The following is a 24,622-nucleotide window of genomic DNA, read 5'->3' as shown; positions in this document are numbered from 1 at the left end:
AGTTTAAAACAAAAGTGGCAATACTTTACCTACTTTAACTTGTTTTTAAGCAGCGTGGCGCTTCCGTGTTTAAAGTGTCACCTTTCTCGTTAGTTTTGAAGCCCAAATACCTCCATATTGCGCTTCACGCACACTCTTGATAAACCAGCAGAATTGCCTTTATTTGCCATATTTTTGCTTGTGCGCACTGAGACACTCAACATGCGGATACAAAATAAAAATAAAAAAACTATATTTTTCTAAGTCTGTATAGTACCTATTTTAACTAATCAGTACCGCTGAACTTCATTAGTACCGGTATACCGTACAACCCTAGTACTCACATGTGTGTTGTTTGCTGTGTGATGTTGCCTCAACCTATTTGATATCTAGGTCATTTTCGTGTGGTGCTGCTTATTGCTTTCACTAGAAAACCTGTGCTTTTCTGCTGTCTTGTTGACATACAGCCCCATTAAAAGTAGCATGCCACATTACATCAAACGCACTGGTAGCGGCGTCTTAATTTACAGAAAAGTAATTAATTAAAGTACTTGTTATTAGGGATATACACTGAGTACCGGTTCCTAATTAGGTCAGTCCATGAGGACCGTGAAGATTCTAGACCAGGGGTCCCCAAACTTTTTGACTCGGGGGCCGCATTATGTTAAAAAAATTCAGCCGGGGGCCGGGCTGTGTGTGTGTGTGTGTGTATATATATATATATATATATATACACAAATATATATATATATTTATTTATTTATACACATTCACGTTAGGTCAGGAAAAAACACAGAGGCTATTTCATCCCTACAAGCCTGTTTCACAGGTTTCCCTGGCGTTCAGGGGATTTTATAAGAACATAGGCTCCAGCACCCCCCGCGACCCTGAAAGGGATAAGCGGTAGAGAATAAATGCATGTATAATAAAATCCTATGAAGATAAGGTAACCTGCGAAACAGGGGAATTTATAATAAAATATATAATAAAATCCCCTGAAAAGCAGGGAAACCTGCAACACAGGCTTGTAGGTATGAAATAGCCTCTGTGTTTTTTCCTGACCTAACGTATATTCCGTTCTACCCCGGTATTGAGCAATGTTTAACAGATAAACCACAGTAACCTCAGGGGATTTTTTTAATAACATAGGCTCCAGCACCCTCCGCGACACTGAAAGAGATAAGCGGTAGGAAATAGATGCATATATGATAAAATCCTCTGAAGAGCAGGGTAACCTGCGAAACAGGGGATTTTATAATAAGATACATTAAAAAAAAACCCTGCAAAACAGGCTTGTAGGGATGAAATAGCCTCTGTGTTTTTTTCTGACCTAACGTATATTCCGTTCTACCCCGGTATTGAGCAATGTTTAACTGATAAACCACAGTAACCTCGTTTATATATATATATATATATATATATATATATATATATATATATATATATATATATATATGATGTCACAGGAAAATGCATTTTTAAACAATATGATTTGCCTGGGTGGATAAGAGACACCAAGTGTAACAAGCAGTAAAAAAGGGATTAGAAAGGACAGATTTAAAAACATTTAAAATACAAAAATGAAATTCAAATTTAAACATTCTAACTTGAGACTTCCTCATAGTTTGGGGACCCCTGTTCTATACAAACAATACCGCTATCTGTATTGTTTTGTTCCAGCTGACCAATGTAGTTATGGTTCAGCTGCACATTTGCATCAGCTTTGAAAAGTGACAAACAGGGAAGCAACACCACACGGAAGTTTGTGATACAACAATATTTCCTCCCCAAAAGTTCCTCAAAGTCAGCTTGAAGTGCACACACTTTACTCACAATGAGCCAAGTGACCCTATAATCCACAGGCCAATATCAATTCGCTCCAAAAAAGTGCAAAATTGAGGTGAGATAATAATCCATGAAGTTGCATTGAAGCAAGATAGCATCCGCTGTGACTGACAGGTGTCTGGTTGCCGTCTGATATCACTAAAACATGTCATTAAAACACATTTTGCTAAAATATTTTTCAGTTCCCTCTGTCTTGACGATTGAGCACTACACTTGATCAATGAGTCTTTATATACAGTAACACACATTATACACATATCGGAAGCAACTCAATAACTAAGACTCAATATGGCTTCCGGTCCGTCACTCAAATACGTCCGTGTGCGACATACACACAAATAATTCCTATTGTTACAAAATGCACACCCACATAACATGCTAATTGATTGTATTGATTAATATGATATATTTAATACATCATGTTAAAGGTCTATGCTCTGCGCATGAATGCCATATATAGATATTATTTACAGCTGGGTATAGTTGAAGATGACATATTTGCCTTTCACCTTCCTCTGCACACATAGTGGACTTATTTAAAGGCCTACTGAAATGAGATTTTCTTATTCAAATGGGGATAGCAGGTCCATTCTATGTGTGATACTTGATCATTTCGCGATATTGCCATAATTTTGCTGAAAGGATTTAGTAGAGAACATCGACGATAAAGTTCGCAACTTTTGGTCGCTAAAAGAAAAGCCCTGCCTTTACCGGAAGTCGCAGACGATGACGTCACCGGTTGATGGCTCCTCACATATTCACATTGGTTTTCATGGGAGCCTTCAACAAAAAGAGCTATTCGGACTGAGAAAACGACAATTTCCCCATTAATTTGAGCGACGATGAAAGATTCGTGTTTGAGGATATTGATAGCGACGGACTAGAAAAAAATAATAACGCGATTGCATTGGGACGGATTCAGATGTTTTTAGACACATTTACTAGGATAATTCTGGGAAATCCCTTATCTTTCTATTGTGTTGCTACTTTTTTAGTGAATCGGAAGGGTATATCCACGGGTGCCTTTAGGCCAGTGTCTGATGGAAGTCGACGGCAGCTGTATGGACGGCATAAGCCGTCCATACAGCTACCGAAAACTGCTGGTTGACAAGTGGTCGGGAACCATGCTCGCTTGACCGCTCTGATCCATAGTAAAGTTTCACCTCCGGGAATTTTAAACAAGGAATCACCGTGTGTTTGTGTGGCTAAAGGCTAAAGCTTCCCAACTCCATCTTTCTACTTTGACTTCTCCATTATTAAACGAACAAATGGCAAAAGATTCAGCAACAGAGATGTCCAAAATACTATGTAATTATGCGGTTAAAGCAGACGACTTTTAGCTGTGTGTGTGCGCAGCGCTAATATTTCTAACAGTCCGTGACGTCACGAGTACACGTCATCATTCCGCGACGTTTTCAACAGGACGCTTCGCGGGAAATTTAAAATTGCAATTTAATAGACTAAAAATCATTGATGTATAAAACTATCAGACTGCGTGGTCGGTAGTAGTGGGTTTCAGTAGGCCTTTAAGTCTTTAAAAAAAAACAGGTGTTGATAACAGACTTCCCTGCTCTGATATGTTACAGTACATCATGTTGGTGTTCAACCTCTTGTGCCGGTAAAAATGTTAAAACATTTTATTTTTTCACATCTTTATTCCCACAAATAACATATAGTAACAATAATAGTACCGATAAATACCAGTATTGATAATAATAATTTCTACTCGTTATTAGTAAAAGTAACGGCGTCAGTAGCACTGTTATTCGGAAATGCCAAAGTTGTCATTTTGGTATTTTTTGTACAAATGCTACGAGGGTTGTTCCGATACCAATATTTTGGTACCGGTATGAACATGTATTTCGATACTTTTCTAATTAAAGGGCACGACAAAAAAATGCATTATTGGCTTTATTTAAACAAATAAATAATATAAAGATATGTTTCTTATTGCAATTGAAGAACAATTTTGGCCTTATTGAAGGTGCCTCAAAGGCTGTAGTCCCCTTGTCCAGAAACGGGGGAATTTTAGAATTGCATGCTTGACTCCTCGATCATTGATTTGTTGTGCGTTATTCCCACGTAGTAGTATGAGAAATGTCCAGATACCAATATTTTGGTACCGGTACCAAAATGTACTTAGATACTTTTCAAAATAAAAAGGAGCTAGTGTTGTCCCGGTACCGAAAGGTATTTCGTCACTTTTCTGTACATTTCTAAATAAAGGAGACCAGAAAAAATTCCATTGTTGGTTTTATTCTAACAAAAAAATCTTAGAGTACATTAAACATATGTTTCTTATTGCAGACTTGTCCTTAAATAAAATAGTGAACATACTAGACAACTTGTCTTTTAGTAGTAAGTAGGCAAACAACGGCTCCTAATTTAGTCTGCTGACAAATGCAGTAATATATTGTGTCATTTCTTATTCTATTGTTTTGTCAAAATTATAAAAGGACAAGCTGTAAAAATTGATTATTAATCCACTTTTTCATTTACTGTTAATATCTGGTCATTTTCCTTTTCAACATGTTCTATCGACAGTTTTGTTACAATGTAATAATCACGTATTCTTCTGTTTTTTGGATGATTTACATTAGTTTTGGATGATACCACAAATTTAGGTCATACATTGATCATATTCATGTGTCCAGGGACATATTTACTGAGTTTATAAACATAATATGATTTTTTTTAAAAAGGAAAAAAAGATTTTGTGAAGATAAAAAATATAGATGTAATCATAGTAGTATCAATGAGATACGCTTTTGTATTTGGTATCATTACAGTGGATGTCAGGTGGAGATCCACCCATGGCATTTGTTTACAGGAGCGCTATCTTTTGTTAGCGGCGACGTCGGTGAGCTATTGTATCCTCCTACGGTGTGTAGTGTAGGATGTTCAGCTATTCCTTGTCCTGCAGGGATGATACTTGCAAGAAGCTCACTTTATTTGTCGAGGATTAGTGATCAATAAAGTACTATCTATTAGGATTAGGCGGATGGATGTTAGCTCCTAGCTAGCTAGCCATTTCTTAAAGCACCTCTTCCTGAGGGTGTTTCAGTGTTATAACTTCACCTTTATTTTACTTTTTAGACCAAAAGGCGTCCGTTCTCCCTGTTCGGTCTACACATCGTGTCTGCTTGTAAGTACTCTGTGATTGTGCGCTGCCGAACATGCTCCTGTACTCGTAAAACCAGCAATGTCATGCCTGTTAAAAAAAAAGAAGAAAAAAAAAAGGGAACCAGTACTTTTCAAACAGAGTATAGTACCGTTTTTGATTCATTAGTACCGTGATACTATACTATTACTGTCATGTGTTGGTGATCATGTTTGGTTCGGCTATGTTCTGTTTGGTTTTTCACTCCCTGCTTTGTTTCCATGACAACCCATTAGTTTTCACCTGAATCACGTCACCTCTATTTAAGCCTGTAGTTGCCAGGCAGTCAGCTCTTTTCTCGTTCCAAGTAAGTTTTCTTTATTCATGCCATAGTTTGCATGTTTTGTTTTATGTGCATTGTTTTGCCTCTGTGGTAGTTTTGTTTTCTTAGCCAAGTTTAGAACCTCTGCTGAGAGCACCTTTCGTTTGTTCCTTTTTTCCCCGAGTTACGATTTAAAATCATGTTTTTACCTTCACGCCACGTCCGATCCAGTCGCTTTGCACCACGGGAAAACAAATCACACCAAAGTCCTCGTTATGACAATTACCGGTATACCGGACAACCCTAAATGTTACTAAACTCTGCTCCTATTGACACCCAGTGGCTCAGGAAAATTCTAACAGGAAATGAAGAGGTTGAGAAAAGAAAAACTTCAACACACAGCTTCTTTGCAGACTTTTACACCCCCTCCTTACCTCCATCCACACACGTTATTACCCACGCAAAGTGCTGACACCAACGTACACACACTTCACTGCAACATTAGTTCATTGACTGGATGTGGGGGAGTGTGAAGGGGAATACGTGATCAAACCTTTTCTCGGCGACGGCGTGTGTGCGAGACACCATAACGTAGCAGGGAAGAGTGGAAAACTACGACGATGGCGAATGCAGATGTGTGCCAGGGGGAAGGCAACGGAGAGGTGAGAGCAGACTTGGCGGGAAGAACAATTGAAATGTGAGTAGTGAGCCGAAATGAGTCAGAAAGTAAAAAAAAAAAAAAAAAAAAAGGAGATAAAAGGGTAGGAGAGTTAAGGATTGCTCAAAGAGACGGCGGCTGCTGTGGTTATGAAAGGGAACACAAAGGGAGTGGGGAACGTAACGAGAGCGAGGGAGAACGCAAGCGGCGAAGGACGAAGATGAGGAAAGATGGCTTGCAGCCAAACAAAAAGAGTTGGGAGGGACCGGTGCAGCTCGCTCGCTAAAATTTCAATGTGAGCTTTCCAGGACATAACTCGGGTCTTTGCCTTTGGTTTCTACATTTTCCTTCGCCAAGCCGCCGGAGAACTCGGGGAGGCTCCCGGGACGTTGCGGAAACTATGGGGCTGCCTAGGCAAGAAGCTGTAAGTCACATCAGAGACACTGTTCTCTCGTCACCGCCTCATCATCACCATGGCGAGGAACAATCCGAGGCAGGACGTGCAAAATGGAGAGAATGGCTTGCAGGCAAAATGCTAACTTCCCCTTAATTGTGGCACCATACAGCAGTGGTTCTCAACCTTTTTTCAGTGATGTACCCCCTGTGAACTTTTGTTTTAATTCAAGTACCCCCTAATCAGAGCAAAGCATTTTTGGTTGAAAAAAAGAGATGAAGTAAAATACAGCACTATGTCATCAGTTTCTGATTTATTAAATTGTATAACTGTGCAAAATATTGCTCATTTGTAGTGGTCTTTTTTTAACTATTTGGAAAAAAAGATATAAAAATAACTAAAAAGTTTTTGAAAAATAAACAAGTGATTCAATTATAAATAAAGATTTCTACACATAGAAGTAATCATCAACTTAAAGTTCCCTCTTTGGGGATTGTAGTAGAGATCCATCTGGATTCATGAACTTAATTCTAAACATTTCTTCACAAAAAAGGAAATCTTAAACATCAATATTTATGGAACATGTCCACAATCTAGCTGTCAACACTGAATATTGCATTGTTGCATTTCTTTTCTCATTTTATGAACTTACATTCATATTTTGTTGAAGTATTATTCAATAAATATATTTATAAAAGATTTTTGAATTGTTGCTATTTTTAGAATATTTAAAAACAAATCTTCAAGTACCCCCCAGGGGTACACGTACCCTCATTTGAGAACCACTCCCATACACCACATGGGGGGACAAATAACAGATTAAGGCTATGTCAACACTAAGCCAGATAACCCCTTAAAGAAATTATTATTTAGCCTAAATGATTATCGTTTAAGGCAGGGGTGTCAAACTCATTTTAGATGGGGGGCCACATGGAGAAAAATCTTCTCCCAAGTGGGCCGGACGGGTAAAATCACGGCAAGATAACTTAAAAATAAAGACAAATACAGATTGTTTTTTTTGTTTAAAAATAGAACAAGCACATTCTGAAAATGTAGAAATCATAATGTTGTCGGGTTTATTTTACACTCACATGTTGCGGCTAATAGTATTCTATCTTTATTTGTCGTGCGTGGAAAACTTGCTTTTCCGGGTTTTTCGGATCACCAATCACCGACAGGCCAGGCTCTTCCAGTTTTACGAGAATGTTCTATTTTGCAATAAACTGTCTTTGTGCTTTTTAGCAATTGTATTTTTGTCAGTCTTGCTTTCGCTCGTGCTCCACAATCAACCACCCCTCTCTCCTTCCCGGCTGCTGCCTTTAACAGAGCGACAGGTGATTAGATAAGCACGCCCAGGTGGGCCTTCTACGCACCTGTCGCTGATCTCGAATTTGTTCCGTGCACACCCTGCTTTGTTGCAGGACTGCAGGCCACGCCCCCCCCCACATCGTTATTTATACTTTCTGAATATATTATGTGATAATGTTCATCAGTCAAGTAATTTTCAATATATCAGGATAAAAAAAATCAAATCAAATTACAGGATGTCATTTATGTAGTTTGCTCATTTACCTCGACTGGTGCACTAACGTGTTTTTCTTTTCTTTTTTTCTTACATATGTAGCATAATCTAGATTAGAAAGATACAAAATATTGCTAGTGCGACATCTAGTGGACACATCTAGAACAGCAGGTTTTTTCATTCAAAAATTTCCGCTCATTTTTATACTTCGCAAACTCATCCCGCGGGCCCGATCAAGCCCGCGGGCCGTACGTTTGACACCCCTGGTGTAAGGTCTCCCTCCTTGGATAATTTTTTACACGGGTAAGTGCGCCGTATATTTCTTGAATATCCGGCACTTAGTTTTGTATGGACTCATTGATCGTTTACAAACTGAGTTCAGAGAGAAAGTGACGCCGGAAAGACCGCGCCACAGCCAGCTTCATCAAAACGAGGTTTCGTAACTCGGAGCTCACCACTGGAAATATGGAGGCGAGTCATCCAGACATTAGCGTAGTGGGCCCAAGTATTCATTAAAACAAGGCAGAGGCTTGATTTAACAGCTATATTTCAGGTTTTTGGCCGCTGCAACATTACACAGTATTTGAACAGTAACACTGTGTTTGACAATGGGAAAAACAAAAGACTGTGCCTTTGGTGTACCACTAGTGCAGGAGTTGGCAACTCGCTGCTCTTTAGCGCCGCCCTAGTGGCTCCCTGGAGGTGTTTCAAAAATGTATGAAAATGTTTAAATATGGGGAAAATCAATATTTTTGTTTTAATATGGATTCTGTAGGAGGACAAACATGACAAAGACCTTTCTAATTGTTAGAAAACCCACTGTTTGTTATGTTTATGTTTATGCTTCCCTGATGAGAGTATTTGTGCAGCCCTTTGAGACACTTGTGATTTAGGGTTATATAAATAAACCTTGATTGATTGATTTGGCGAGCGCCATTTTGTCCTACTAATTTTGGCGGTCCTTGAACTCAGCGTAGTTTGTTTACATGTATAACTTTCTCCGACGCTGCCACAGAAAGACGTGTTGTATAATAAATTATAAATGGGTTATACTTGTATAGTGATTTTCTACCTTCAAGGTACTAAAAGCGCTTTGACACTACTTCCACATTTACCCATTCACACACACATTCACACACTGATGGAGGGAGCTGCCACGCAAGGTGCTAAACAGCACCCATCAGGAGCAAGGGTGAAGTGTCTTGATCAGGACACAACAGATGTAACGAGGTTGGTACTAGATGGGGATTGAACCAGGGACCCTCGGGTTTTGCATGGCCACACTCCACTGCGCCACACCGTCCCACTCTTTATCTCATTTTTTCCACCAAATGTTTTATACTGTGTGTAAATGCACAAAGATGAGCTTTGTTGATGTTATTGACTTGTGTTGAGTACTAATTAGGCATATTTGGTTAGTGCAGGACTGCAAACTAATCGATGCTAACATATTGCATCATCATGCCTTGTTTGTAGGTATATTTGAGCTCATTTAATGTCCTTTACTTATGTCATCTGTGTATTTAATTTATATCTGCATGTCTCATGACACATTATCTGTATGTAATATTGACTGCATTTCTGATAGTTGATTGTGCGCCATGTTGTTCCAGACCACAGCAAACATTGCCCAGCTTGCAAAGATTGTAATAAATTTGTTAGAGGAAGACAGCCTGTCGTTTCCTTTAACTTGGTCACACACATCTACAGTCGTGGTCAAAAGTTTACATACACTTGTGAAGGACATAATGTCATGGCTGAGTGGTTGGAGCACATACTTGTTTGTCACAAAAAACCTTCATGAAGTTTGGTTCTTTTATGAATTTATTACAGAACTTTCTTACAGAAGATCTTATTTTTGTCCATGTGATGTCAGATGAAACAAAAATTGAACTGTTTGGCCACAATACCCAGTAATATGTTTGGAGGAGAAAAGGTGAAGCCTTTAATCCCAGGAACACCATTCCTACCATTAAGCACGGTTTGGTAGTATTATATACTCTGGGCCTGTTTTGCTGCCAATGGAACTGGTGCTTTAAATGGGACAATGAAAAAGGAGGATTACCTCCAAATTCTTCAGGACAACCTAAAATCATCAACCCGGAAGTTGGGTCTTGGGCGCAGTTTAGTGTTCCAACAGGACAATGAGACCCCAAACACACGTCAAAAGTGGTAAAGGAATGGCTAAATCAGGGTAAAATGAAGGTTTTAGAATGGCTTACCAAAATCCTGACTTGTGGACAATGCTGAAGAAACAAGTCCATGTCAGAAAACCAACAAATTTAGCTGAACTGCACCAATTTTGTCAAGAGGAGTGGTCAAAAATTCAACCAGAAGCTTGTGGATGGCTACCAAAAGCACCTTATTGCAGTGAAACTTGCCAAGGGACATGTAACCAAATATTAACATTACTGTATGTATACTTTTGACCCAGCAGATTTGGTCACATTTTCAGTAATTTATAATAAATTCATAAAAGAACCAAACTTCATGAATGTTTTTTGTGACCAACAAGTATGTGCTCTAATCACTCTATCACAAAATAATAAGAGTTGTAGAAATGATTGGAAACTCAAGACAGCCATGACATTATGTTCTTTACAAGTGTATGTAAACTTTTGATCGCGACTGTATACCTTTGGCCATTCTAAGGCAGTAATTTTCAGGAGTTATCTCACCCTCTGAGAAGCCTCCGTTTTTACTAATGTTTTCCAATGTTGTCAAAATTGGTAGAATATTACATTTCAACATTTCTTTCAGCAAAGATTTTCGTCAGCCAGCGACACATGGCCATTTTGATGGTAGGCTAATACAACTAATAAAGACACTTATATATGTGAGTTTCCTACCGAGGAAGTCGTAGTAGTTTGTGCAGCCCTTTGAGACACTAGTGATTTAGGGCTATATAAGTAAACATTGATTGATTGATTGATATCATGTGTTGCCTTCATTATAACACATTTTTTGCGGCTCCAGACAGATTGGTTTTTGTATTTTTGGTCCAATATTGCTCTTTCAACATTTTGGGTTGCCTGCCAAGGGTCTAGTGGTACATATACCACAGTTTGAGGATCACTGCTATATACTGTATGAATATATACTGTATATATATATATATATATATATATATATATATATATATATATATATATATATATATATATATATATATATATATATATATATATATAAATATATATATATATATATATATATAAATATATATATATATATATATATATACATACATATACTTATATACATATATATATTATGTATATATATATATACTGTATATATATGTATATATATATATATATATATATATAAGTATATGTATATATATACTGTCTATATTTTTATATATATACATACATATATATGTGTGTGTATATATATATACATACATACATATACATACATATATATATCAACGGGGTGTGCTTACAAACATCAGTCGTTTACCAAGCAAAGGGACGGCGTGGCGCAGTGGGAGAGTGGCCGTGCGCAACCCTGGTTCAAATCCCACCTAGTACCAACCTCGTCATGTCCGTTGTGTCCTGAGCAAGACACTTCACCCTTGCTCCTGATGGGTGCTGTTTAGCACCTTGCGTGGCAGCTCCCTCCATCAGTGTGTGAATGTGTGTGTGAATGGGTAAATGTGGAAGTAGTGTCAAAGCGCTTTGAGTACCTACAAGGTAGAAAAGCGCTATACAAGTACAACCCATTTAAAGGTAACACGCAAGGACATTAACACATCCGACACGTACGTAGGATTGACCGAAGGAGCGTTTCAAACCAGATGGAATAATCACAGGGCCTCCTTTAGAAACCAGACTTTGCGGAATTGTACAGAACTCAGCAAGCACATTTGAACCTCAAAGACAATAATGTTGAATATTCAATAACATGGCAAATTCTTGCATCCAGCACAACTTACAACAGTGGTAATAAAAGATGCAACCTATGCTTAAAAGAGAAACTGTTTATTATATATCATCCAGACCTGTCATCTCTCAACAAGCGCTGTATAGATCCTCAAAAACATAGTATATATATATACATATATATATATATATATATATATATATATATATATACATACATAAACACATATATGTATACACACACAAAGGCTCCTACATAACATACAACATTTCCTATGAAGTTGTTAGTCATTTTATTGTGGGAACCCGGAAGGGTCGACCATGGATGTATCAGCAAACTAGTGAGAAAATAAAAGACGGAAATAAACAAAACCTCATCAACCTAATGTCCTTTGATTTTAATATTGCATTAGCTTAATATTAACTTCAAACAAAGCTGCACCAGGGACCCCCGGCTATGTCTATATTTGCTCAGGACTCAGACTACTGTTTGCCTTTGTAATGAAACACTTTATGACAGAGGATAGGAAGCAGATGAAAACAATGACAGGTGAGCGCTCTTACCCGATGATGGGGTGTTTGAAGCCAAGCTTGGCGGTGGTCTGCTGGATCTCCTTCTCCAGCCAAGCCTGGGGTCGCACCAGGTACTTGACGAACTGGGAGACCCACCACACGGAGGGGTCCCCGTGGAGGCGGTGCAGGCGCGGGGCCAGGTCCTCGGGGATGGCCAGAGGCAGGTAAGGCGGGCGAGGGTGAAGGCTGTCCACTATAGGCAACTCTACAACCTGGATATCCTTATCATGGGCTTCTCCTGCAAAAACCAAAGACAAGGGTTTTACTCGTTTGATTGGTCAAAGTCAGAAAAATAACCCAGCCAATGGCGCTATTATGGAATAGCAACATGGTGTCAATACAACCAGTGAGTGTGCCACATACTCACTAATGCACCATTTAGCCATCACTAATGCAATTGTATGTATACAGAGTTGTTTGGTTTGTAGTAACATAATGTACTACGACTCGAACCAATACAATACCAATTCCTGGTACTTGGGAATCAATACCGGTACCAATTTTTGATACTTTTGTGTATGGTTAACACCGTTTTTTTTTTTAATGAGAAAATCTCCTTTTTTATTGGAACATTTAAAAATGAGCTGATTATGACAACTGCTGTCCAGGTGTTATATCTTGCTTTATTATTATATTTCTAAGTCACATTTGCAAGCATGACATTAATTTGCAAATCTACGAAGTTAGATGCATTTGTTGCGCCCTAAAAAGTGTTAAAGGGGAACATTATCACCAGACCTACGTAAGCGTCAATATATACCTTGATGTTGCAGAAAAAAGACCATATATTTTTTTAACCAATTTCCGAACTCTAAATGGGTGATTAATGGCGAATTAGGCGCCTTTCTATTTATCGCTCGTGGAGCGATGACGTCGGAACGTGACTTCACCTAGGTAGTCAATCGGCCATTTTGTCAAACACATTAGGCGCCCAGACGGGCTGCGACTTCGAGGAGCTCTTGCTAAATATGGAACATTCGGCAGAAATACCGGACAATTCTACAAACTTTATGGCTGGCTCACATCGTGGTCACTCCGTGATCACGTACGACCGCCAGACACTTCTGGATGTGGACATATTGGGCCATTTTGGATTGATAGACGCGTGCTTGCTAGACCTGCTAACTAGCACGGGACTACTTTGGCGGCTACATCCAGCGGCCTGTGAAGCAGGGGAGTATAGTAGCAGCGGGGGGCGTCGACGGGGCAGACGCCAGCGGTGTGATCGGAAACGCGGATGCCGAGCGGGGCTAAAAACAAAGCAGAAGGCAAATCTCCACAGAACACCACTTCCTTCCATCCTGAAGCTGGATTTAAATGGAAGATGCGAAACTACTGGTCTGGGTAAGGAGTCAGTTAAATTAGAACACGTTTTTTCTGCTTTGATTGTTTCAGAGTTGGACAAGTGTTCTACTGAGGTGGCAAACTATGATGCGTGCAGTTTATCAAAGCAACAAACAAACAATCGGAAAATTCCCGTCGTATCAATTCCAAGATATGGTCGTAATTATACTAAATGCACTGGGCATAATAAACACAACATTATTAATATTGCTACTACGGTTAATTTGATCAAAAATTCCCTAAAACAGCCCACTACCTATAATACAGGTGTTTTAAACATAAGATCATTGTCTCCCAAAACGGTGTTAGTTAATGATATCATTAGAGACAACAATCTTAACGTCATCGGTCTCAGCGAAACCTGGCTTAAACCAAACGACTTTTTTGCGCTAAATGAGGCATGTCCTCCTAACTTTACACACGCGCACATTGCCCGTCCCCTTAAAAGGGGTGGAGGGGTCACACTAATATACAACGAAAACTTTAACCTTAGTCCTAACATAAATAATAAATATAAATCGTTTGAGGTGCTTACTATGAGGTCTGTCACACCGCTGCCTCTACACCTGGCTGTTATCTACCGCCCCCCAGGGCCCTATTCGGACTTTATCAATGAATTCTCAGAGTTTGTTGCTGATCTAGTGACGCACGCCGATAATATAATCATAATGGGGGACTTTAAGATCCATATGAATACCCCATCGGATCCACCGTGCGTAGCGCTCCAGACTATAATTGATAGCTGTGGTCTTACACAAATAATAAATGAACCCACGCATCGCAACGGTAATAATATAGACCTAGTGCTTGTCAGGGGTATCACCGTTTCTAAAGTTACGATACTTCCGTATACTAAAGTATTGTCCGATCATTACCTTATAAAATTCGAGGTTCAGACGCATGTTTGTCAAACTAATAATAATAATAACAGCTATAGCAGCCGCAACATTAATACGGCAACAACGACAACTCTTGCTGACCTACTGCCCTCGGTAATGGCACCATTCCCAAAGTATGTGGGCTCTATTGATAACCTCACTAACAACTTTAACGACGACCTGCGCGAAACCATTGATAACATAGCACCGCTAAAGTTAAAAAAGGTTCCAAAAAAGCGTACCCCGTGGTTTACAGAAGAATCTAGAGCTCAGAAATTATTATGTAGAAAGCTGGAACGCAAATGGCGCACGACTAAACTTGAGGTGCACCATCAAGCATGGAGTGATAGTTTAATAACTTATAAACGCATGCTTACCTTAGCTAAAGCTAAATATTACTCAAATCTCATCCACCGTAATAAAAACGATCCCAAATTTTTGTTTAGTAGGTAGCATCGCTAACCCAACAAGGGACCCCGTCCAGTAGCTCCACACACTCAGGTGATGACTTTATGCAATTCTTTAGTAAGAAAATTGAAGTCATTAGAAAGGAGATTAAAGACAATGCGTCCCAGCTACAACTGGGTTCTATTAACACAGATACGGCTGTATATACGGCGAATATTGCCCTCCAAAATAGTTTCTCTCGTTTTGAGGAAATAACATTAGAGGAATTGTTACAACGTGTAAATGGAATAAAACAAACAACATGTTTACTTGACCCTCTTCCTGGGAAACTGATCAAGGAGCTCTTTGTATTATTAGGTCCATCAGTGCTAAATATTATAAACTTATCACTTTCCTCGGGCACTGTTCCCCTAGCATTCAAAAAAGCGGTTATTCATCCTCTTCTTAAAAGACCTAACCTCGATCCTGACCTCATGGTAAACTACCGACCGGTGTCTCACCCTCCATTTATTTCAAAAATCCTCGAAAAAATTGTTGCGGAGCAGTTAAATGAACACTTAGCGTCTAACAATCTATGTGAAACCTTTCAATCCGGTTTCAGGGCAAATCACTCCACGGAGACAGCCCTCGCAAAAATGACTAATGATCTATTGCTAACGATGGATTCTGATGCGTCATCTATGTTGCTGCTCCTCGATCTTAGCGCTGCTTTCGATACCGTCGATCATAATATTTTATTAGAACGTATCAAAACACGAATTGGTATGTCAGACTTAGCCCTGTCTTGGTTTAACTCTTATCTTACTGATAGGATGCAGTGCGTCTCCCATAACAATGTGACCTCGGACTACGTTAAGGTAACATGTGGAGGATGCAGTGCGTCTCCCATAACAATGTGACCTCGGACTACGTTAAGGTAACATGTGGAGTTCCCCAGGGTTCGGTCCTTGACCCTGCACTCTTCAGCATCTACATGCTGCCGCTAGGTGACATCATACGCAAGTACGGTGTTAGCTTTTACTGTTATGCTGATGACACCCAACTCTACATGCCCCTAAAGCTGACCAACACGCCGGATTGTAGTCAGCTGGAGGCGTGTCTTAATGAAATTAAACAATGGATGTCCGCTAACTTTTTGCAACTCAACGCCAAAAAAACGGGAATGCTGATTATTGGTCCTGCTAGACACCGACCTCTATTTAATAATACAACTCTAACATTTGACAACCAAACAATTAAACAAGGCGGTAAAAAATCTGGGTATTATCTTCGACCCAACTCTCTCCTTTGAGTCACACATTAAAAGCGTTACTAAAACGGCCTTCTTTCATCTCCGTAATATCGCTAAAATTCGCTCCATTCTGTCCACTAAAGACGCTGAGATCATTATCCATGCGTTTGTTACGTCTCGCCTCGACTACTGTAACGTATTATTTTCGGGTCTCCCCATGTCTAGCATTAAAAGATTACAGTTGGTACAAAATGCGGCTGATAGACTTTTGACGAGAACAAGAAAGTTTGATCACATTACACCTGTACTGGCACACCTGCACTGGCTTCCTGTGCACTTAAGATGTGACTTTAAGGTTTTACTACTTACATATAAAATACTACACGGTCTAGCTCCATCTTATCTTGCCGATTGTATTGTACCGTATGTCTCGGCAAGAAATCTGCGTTCAAAGGACTCCGGCTTATTAGTGATACCCAAAGCCCAAAAAAAGTCTGCGGGCTATAGAGCGTTTTCATTTCGGGCTCCAGTACTCTGGAATGCCCTCCCGGTAACAGTTCGAGATGCCACCTCAGTAGAAGCATTCAAGTCTCACCTTAAAAGTCATTTGAATACTGTAGCCTTTAAATAGACTCCCTTTTTAGACCAGTTGATCTGCCGTTTCTTTTCTTTTTTCTCCTATGTCCCACTCTCCCTTGTGGAAGGGGTCCGGTCCGATCCGGTGGCCATGTACTGCTTGCCTGTGTATCGGCTGGGGACATCTCTGCGCTGCTGATCCGCCTCCGCTTGGGATGTTTTCCTGCTGGCTCCGCTGTGAACGGGACTCTCGCTGCTGGGTCGGATCCGCTTTGGACTGGACTCTCGCGACTGTGTGGATCCATTATGGATTGAACTTTCACAGTATCATGTTAGACCCGCTCGACATCCATTGCTTTCCTCTTCTCCAAGGTTCTCATAGTCATCATTATCACCGACGTCCCACTGGGTGTGAGTTTTCCTTGCCCTTATGTGGGCCTAGCGAGGATGTCGTAGTGGTTTGTGTTGTGGTTTGTGCAGCCCTTTGAAACACTAGTGATTTAGGGCTATATAAGTAAACATTGATTGATAGATTGATACACATCGAGTCAAATCAGCTCTGCTATTTTCCATTTTTTCGACTGTTTTCACATCTTGCCTCGTCGGTGTGTTGTCGGAGGGTGTAACAACACGATCAGGGACGGATTCAAGTTGATTTACGTAGAATGTGCATCGATTAGCATGGCATGCTAATCGATGCTAACATGCTATTTACCGGCGATGCTAAGGCAGACATGGCACGGAGATGTATGGATAACCTGCAGATGCATTTCCAACTATAAAGTCAACAAAATCACAAAGGTGAGTGTTGTTGATGTTATTGACTTATGTGCTAATCAGACATATTTGGTCGCGGCATGACTGCCAGCTAATCAATGCTAACATGCTATTTAGGCTAGCTGTATGTACATTTGAAACTATTTACATCCAGCATGTCCTTCCACCCACATTTAATGCCAAACAAACACTTACCAATCGGCGGATTTAAGTTGCTCCAGTGTCACAAGATGCGAAACTTCCGATCGTTGGTCTGCACATTTTACCGGCGATGCTAAGGCAAACATTGCCGGAAAGCGTCAATAGTTATTTGCTCAATAGACTCAGTTTCTTCTTCAATTTCATTTTCGCCATCTGCCTCTATACTCCAACCATCCGTTTCAATACACGCGTAATCTGTTGAATGGCTTAAGCCGCAGAAATCCGAGTCTGAATCCGAGCTAATGTCGCTATATCTTGCTGTGGTAACCGGCACGTTGTTTGTATTGGCATCGCTATGTGACGTCACAGGAAAATGGACAGTGTCTCTACAGATAGCGAAAATCAGGCACTTTAAAGCTTTTTTTAGGGATATTCCGGGACGGGTAAAATTTTGAAAAAAACTTTGAAAAATAAAATAACCCACTGGGAACTGATTTTTATTGGTTTTAACCCTTCTGAAATTGTGATAATGTGAAGTGAATTCTATTTATAAAGCGCCTTTTCTCTAATGACTCAAAGCGCTTTACATAGTGAAACCCTATATCTAATTTTTACATTTAAACCAGTGTGGGTGGCACTGGGAGCAGGTGGGTAAAGTGTCTTGCCCAAGGACACAACAGGAGTGAATATGATGGCGGAAGCGGGGATTGAACCTGCAACCCTCAAGTTGCTGGCACGGCCGCTCTACCAACCGAGCTATACTGCTATAATGTTACCCTTTAACACTCCAAGTATTGTAGTGCACGTATTGTATTGTATTGTATTGTACTGTATTGAACCCAGGTACCATTGGATTTTACGTGAATCGGTGCCAAAAAAAGTAGCGGATTGAATACCCATCCCTAATATGACACCTTGAGTCTTCGATTTCGAGTCGTTTTGTTTATTTCTATTATGCACCAACTCAGTGGCCTTGGGGTTAGAGTATCGGTAGGTTGTGAGTTCAAACCCCGGCCGAGTCATACCAAAGACTGTAAAAACGGGACCCATTACCTCCCTGTTTGGCACTTAGCATCAAGGGTCGGAATTGGGGGTTAAATCAGCAAAATAATTTCCCGCGTGCGGCCACCGCTGCTGCTCACTGCTCCCCTCACCTCACAGATGGGTCAAATGCAGAGGACACATTTCCCCACACCGAGTGTCATTTGTACTTTAACTTTACTTATTACACACCAGCTGTTTGTTGCAACATGCATCTTAGGTGTAGTTTTCACCAACAAATATGGAAGTGTTAAAATCGCCATGTACAATCGCTGATGCTAATCAGTAGCACGTCAATAGCCAATGTATATTAGCATCAAGCAGGCCCATTTTTTTGCAAAAGTGGAGCCTTACTTTACTTACATTGAAGGTTTTTTTGTGTTAAGCGCTGGCTGAGTCGGGAAACCAGGCGGGAATTCACAAGGAACCCAGGTACTGTTGGATTTTACGTGAATCGGTGCCAAAAAAATGTACCGTAATAAATACCCATCCCTAAGTACGACACCTTTACTCTCTGATTTCGAGTTATTCTGTTTATTTCTATTGTGCACTGTTTTGTTTTGTTTTAGTGACTGGCAGGAGGAGAGATCACATGAATCATATGACATGCACAATGGGGCGTAACCTTGGGCTTTGATTTTGTGAATTATTTCTAATGTTAATTACCGATCTGCAAGGCGGCGGTTATCATTAATAACTGGCAGGGGGGAGCACTTGCATAAACTATCGGACATGCTCGAGCGAGCGGAGTCTTTGACTTTTTCGATTATGTCAAGTCCCTCTATGAATTTCTTGAATGCAGACAATGGTTATAATAACAATCAGTGGGAGGAGCTATTGCATTAATCATTAGTGGGGGTCACAATGTCACAGTGAATCCCGTTAGATCCACCTAAACATATGGTCTTCGCTTGCAATAGCTTATAGCTAGAGATCGACATAACTTTGTTTAATCCACCATGGGAGGGAAAAACATTTAGTGTGAAGGACAGTGCTGAGAAGAAAAAAGAAGAAGCGGGTGATATTTATTAGATTAAAAACAATAATCATCAATCACTTTGCACCATATTAAAGGCCTATTGAAATGAGATTTTCTTATTTAAACGGGGATAGCAGGTCCTTTCTATGTGTCATACTTGATCATTTCGCCATATTGCCATATTTTTGCTGGAAGGATTTAGAAGAGAACATCGATGATGAAGTTCGCTAATAAAAAAACCTCGCCTTTACCGGAAGTCGCAGACGATGACGTCACCGGTGTGAGGGCTCCTCACGTCCTCACATTGTTTATAATGGGAGCCTCCAGCATCAAGAGCTATTCGGACTGAGAAAGCGAAGATTTGTGGATGAGGATATTGAGAGTGAAGGACTAGAAAAAAAAAGTTTAAAAAAAAAAAAAAAAGCGATTGCATTGGGACGGATTCAGATGTTTTTAGACACATTTACTAGAAAAATTCTGGGAAATCCCTTATCTTTCTATTGTGTTGCTAGTGTTTTATTGAGTTAAATAGTACCTGATAGTAGGAGGGGTGTGTCCACGGGTGTGTTGACGCCAGTCTCTGAGGAAAGTCACGGCAGCTGCATGGACGGCGCAAGCGCCGCTGACTTTCGGTAAGAGGCGACTTTTTACCACAATTTTCTCACCGAAACTTGCCGGTTGACAAGTGGTCGGGAACCATGTTCGCTTGACCGCTCTGATCCATAATAAAGCTTCACCTCCGTGAATTTTAAACAAGGAAACACCGTGTGTTTGTGTGGCTAAAGGCTTAAGCTTCCCACCTCCATCTTTCTACTTTGACTTCTCCATTATTATTTGAGCAAATTGTAAAAGATTCAGCAACACAGATTTCCAAAATACTGTGTAATTGCGCGATGAAAAGAGACGGCTTTTAGCCGCAAGTGGTGCTGCGCTAATATGTCCCTTCCAACCAATAATGTCACAAACACGCGTCATCATACGCGTCAAATTTTAAATTGTAATTTAGTAAACTAAACCGGCCGTATTGGCATGTGTTGCAATGTTAATATTTCATCATTGATATATAAACTATCAGACTGCGTGGTCGGTAGTAGATGTTTAGAGTAGGCCTTTAAAGCACAGAGGAGTCCAACGCCAGTCGAGAATGTTAGGTTCATACCTAAAAGGTAGACATGTATCCATGACAATCTGAAGAAGCTGCTGATGGTGTGTTTGACGGAGAAGCAGCTGGAAAGAGATGCCATAGAAGTCCACTTTCCAAAGTAAAAGATATACATTATTATTACATTGCTTCATAAAGTTGTCGTTGTTCTACTGGGTTGTTTTCCATACAAAACGTATTATCTAAGTTAGTTTTTCTTTTAAATGGCATGTTACGTGTTAAAATTGTGCCATTTTAACAGGGTCAAGCATTTCTGTTTGTATAAAGAAGTGACGTTGATTTTATAGGAAAGTGTTTTGACTTCGGAGCTCCGTCACGGAACCAATGAGGTCGTAATTTGAGGTACTGCATACTTATGAGAATTCTGTAGGATTTTATAAAATGCAAGTGAAAAACTGACATTTTTTGAACAAATTTCTTAGCATATCAATGAAGAACGGAAGAATTGATGTCGGTCCTCAAAAGTACACGTTTTTTCGGTACTTTTTTGTGCGTTAATAAATATTAATTGTTTTTCAGAATAAAATGTCCTTTTTTTTCTTCAACATTTAAAAACTGCTGTCCAGTTGTCATATCTTGTTGTATTATCACAATTCTGAGTATGATTTGCAAGTATGACATTCGGTTGCAATTAAAGTTGCAAGTGTAAAAACTGTAATTAAGTATTGTACTTATTAAGCACCGGATGTTTGATCGTCAATCTTGGTTGTACTTTTCATTGACACATTTTGGAGGTATTGGAACCGCCATGTAAAATTGCTAGCATGTCAAAAGCAAAGTCAATGTATAGGATAGAATAGAATAGAATGGACTTTATTGTCATTATATTTGCATATAACGAGATTAAGGACTCCAGCTTAAGTTGCAGTAGTGGGAAAAAACATGGGGTGAAAATAAATAACACAAGAGGTAATATTAGCATCAAGCTAGCACATTTTTGGAAGAATTTGAGCCTCACTTTGTTGAATTTTTTGAATCATTTTCATTTGCTGGCATTGGAAATTAGACTAAGAGTTCCTTTTGTTTTCATTCAAATTTGAACTTTACAGTACAGATAAGAACAACATTTAGTTGTATTAGCTTGTTGTAGTGCAGGATAAAAGAGCAAAAAGGTGCAGATATAAATAAATAGATTACTGTACAGATAAATATATTGCACTTTTGCATATGCATCAACGTTTATGGATGAATGCTATATTCTCTTTATATTCTAGCGAGTTAATCTGTTTTTGGGGGGAATTGAGGGGATTAGTGCAACGTGACCTACGGGTAGATTGGCTGAGTCCGCTCTCAGTGCTGCCGGAGTGACCAGTATTTTACCCCCATTATTTACTTTTTTAAATTGATCTCAACTCTGTACACTGCTGCTGGAATTTTAATTTTCCTGAAGGAACTCTCCTGAATTAATCAATAAAGTACTATCTATCTATATATCTATCTATCTATCTATCTATCTATCTATCTAGTAAGCTTTAAAATGGGACGAGTCAGCGACCGGGCGCGACCTCCGTACCGTAAAATGGCACTGTTGGATTTTTCGTGAATCGGGTCGTAGAACTGGGACGCCAAAGAGGTCCCTATCCCTTAAATTAAATAATTACAATATTGGAGGAAAAACAACTGAAGGTTTCAGGTTTCAGTCCTGTTAGAAAAACTGTATGTAAATTATCCAAAAAACTTTCAACTTTGAGTTTCCAGTAAACAGATGAGAGATGTCTTTGTTGCACCAAGCAAAGTCTTGGAAGATTCTGCTGTGTACGTTGGAATGACACGGGAGGGGTTATCTATTGTCCTCAAAGATCAGCCAAAGCTGAATCCAGGACGAGCCCAAGCCCGAGGCACCCTATTTCTGTTGTGACATGTGTTGTTGCGTAAACATTGAATATCTAAATAAAAAGAGGAGATGTAAACCTTTTTCGTCAGAGCGTGGTGCATTGAACAGACTACAGTGGCCATGTCTCTCTTCAGATCTGAGCCTAAATTGAATTATGTCTCTGTTTGATTCCTTGCCTTTTGTCTTGTTTAATAGATGTCATCAGTGTTTGAACCTGACAAGTCCCTTTTTTTACTTCGGTGTATGGCTAGGCAATATATCGAATATACTCTATATATTGCGGGTTTGTCTCAGTGCAATGTAGAAAATGACTATATTGTGAGTATTTGAGTATACGTTCTCACGCAGTTGCTTTTAGTTGCGTACATTACAATACAGGCTCTTCTTACTCTTTTTTGTCTCTCCTTCTCACAGAGAGAAAACTAGCGGACCTTGTTACATACGTCACGCGTGCAACTCATACTCCCTCACGGAGCAGAGAGGTCATTGCATGGTTAACGTTAGCTGTGGTGCAAGCAGACCAGTGAGAGTGATAATAGGAGAAAAAGAAGGTGTGAATCTGGCAAAAAAATTAAGGAAGACAAATTAATTCCCAAGAAAAACAGCAGGGGGTCCATCGCCTGGTGGTGGTTTGGCTTCAAGCGGGAAGATGTTGAACAGACAACCGTAATATGTCATGTATGCGGCAAAAGCGTTGCTACAAAAAGTAGCAGCACTACTAATTTGTAGCATCATTTGAAGAGTCACCCGCTAGAAAATTAAGAATGCTTGAAACTCCACATATCAACATCTCCAGCTGATATGCTACGCCCAACAAAATGCCAAAGCAACCATTTCCAGATCAACACTGTTTGAAATAAATGATAAATGGGTTGTACTTGTATCGCGCTTTTCTACCTTCAAGGTACTCAAAGCGCTTTGACACTACTTCCACATTTACCCATTCACACACTGATGGAGGGAGCTGCCATGCAAGGCGCTAACCAGCACCCATCAGGAGCAAGGGGGAAGTGTCTCGCTCAGGGCACAACGGGCGTGACGAGGTTGGTACTAGGTGGGGATTGAACCAGGGACCCTCGGGTTGCGCACAGCCACTCTCCGACTGCGCCACGCCGTCCCTAAACAAATAGTCTACAACAAACGGAGATAACGTCCGCAGTAACCTACCACCTAGCGAAGGACATACACTATTTGATTTCCTATTATGCAGCTAATTTTTATTTTACACTTTTTGAATAATCTTGTGTGACATCATGCACAAAAGTGCACTTTATTTGTTTTAAACTATTGTAGTGGCGTTCTGCACAAAAAGTGCATTTTAATCTAGTGTTGTTTTGATATGTCATCTTAGTAACATCCTGCACAAAAGTGCACTAATAGTTTGTTTTAAAATCTATCTGACAATCTTGCACTTTCTGTTTTGGAATTTACATGATTTTTTGTGCCACTGCTTAATAACTGTTTAATAAATACAGTTTTGGTCAATTAACTTAAAGTTGTGATTTCCCTCTCGGCATGAAAGTTTAAAATGAGCATATTCTAATGCAGTATGAACAATAATGTTTTAATGTAGACACATAGAATCATTATACTGCTGCGATTATAAATGCATCAAGTGTTCCTTCAAGGCAAAATATCGAGCTATATATCGTGTATCGTGACATAGCCTAAAAATATCGAGATATTAATAAAAGGCCATATCGCCCAGCCCTACTTCAGTGTAATTCGAAGATCTGGGATTACAAGAATCCAATATGTCACGATGGCTGTGGGTTGGGAAATCTGGTGGTCCGGAGGTGGTCTCGCTTGGCAAAAGCCCTGGGCAAAACGTCTGGAGAAGGGCCGATTTTAAAGGTGTATTCTCTGGGCAGCCGACAACCTTGGAGCACTGCCAGAAGTATGAGACTTACTGCATAAAACTGCACAAGGACAAGTGTCGGTATGAAGACGGAAAAGCAGGAGGCTCAGTAG

General features: G+C 39.8%; 1 protein-coding gene across 3 annotated transcripts in view; it reads right to left on the bottom strand.

Moving 5' to 3' along the window:
- Positions 1 to 24,622, bottom strand: part of fut8b (fucosyltransferase 8b (alpha (1,6) fucosyltransferase)) — a 333,042-nt gene that overhangs the window by 20,095 nt on the left and 288,325 nt on the right. For all 3 annotated transcript variants that reach the window (XM_061885779.1, XM_061885781.1, XM_061885780.1), the window contains exon 7: positions 12,272 to 12,518. In XM_061885779.1, the coding sequence (XP_061741763.1) occupies positions 12,272 to 12,518 (247 nt within the window). The remainder of the gene's footprint in view (positions 1 to 12,271; positions 12,519 to 24,622) is intronic.

Source organism: Nerophis ophidion, linkage group LG24, assembly GCF_033978795.1.
Source record: "Nerophis ophidion isolate RoL-2023_Sa linkage group LG24, RoL_Noph_v1.0, whole genome shotgun sequence".
Classification (NCBI taxonomy): domain Eukaryota; kingdom Metazoa; phylum Chordata; class Actinopteri; order Syngnathiformes; family Syngnathidae; genus Nerophis; species Nerophis ophidion.
This window is presented reverse-complemented; position numbering and strand designations above follow the sequence as displayed.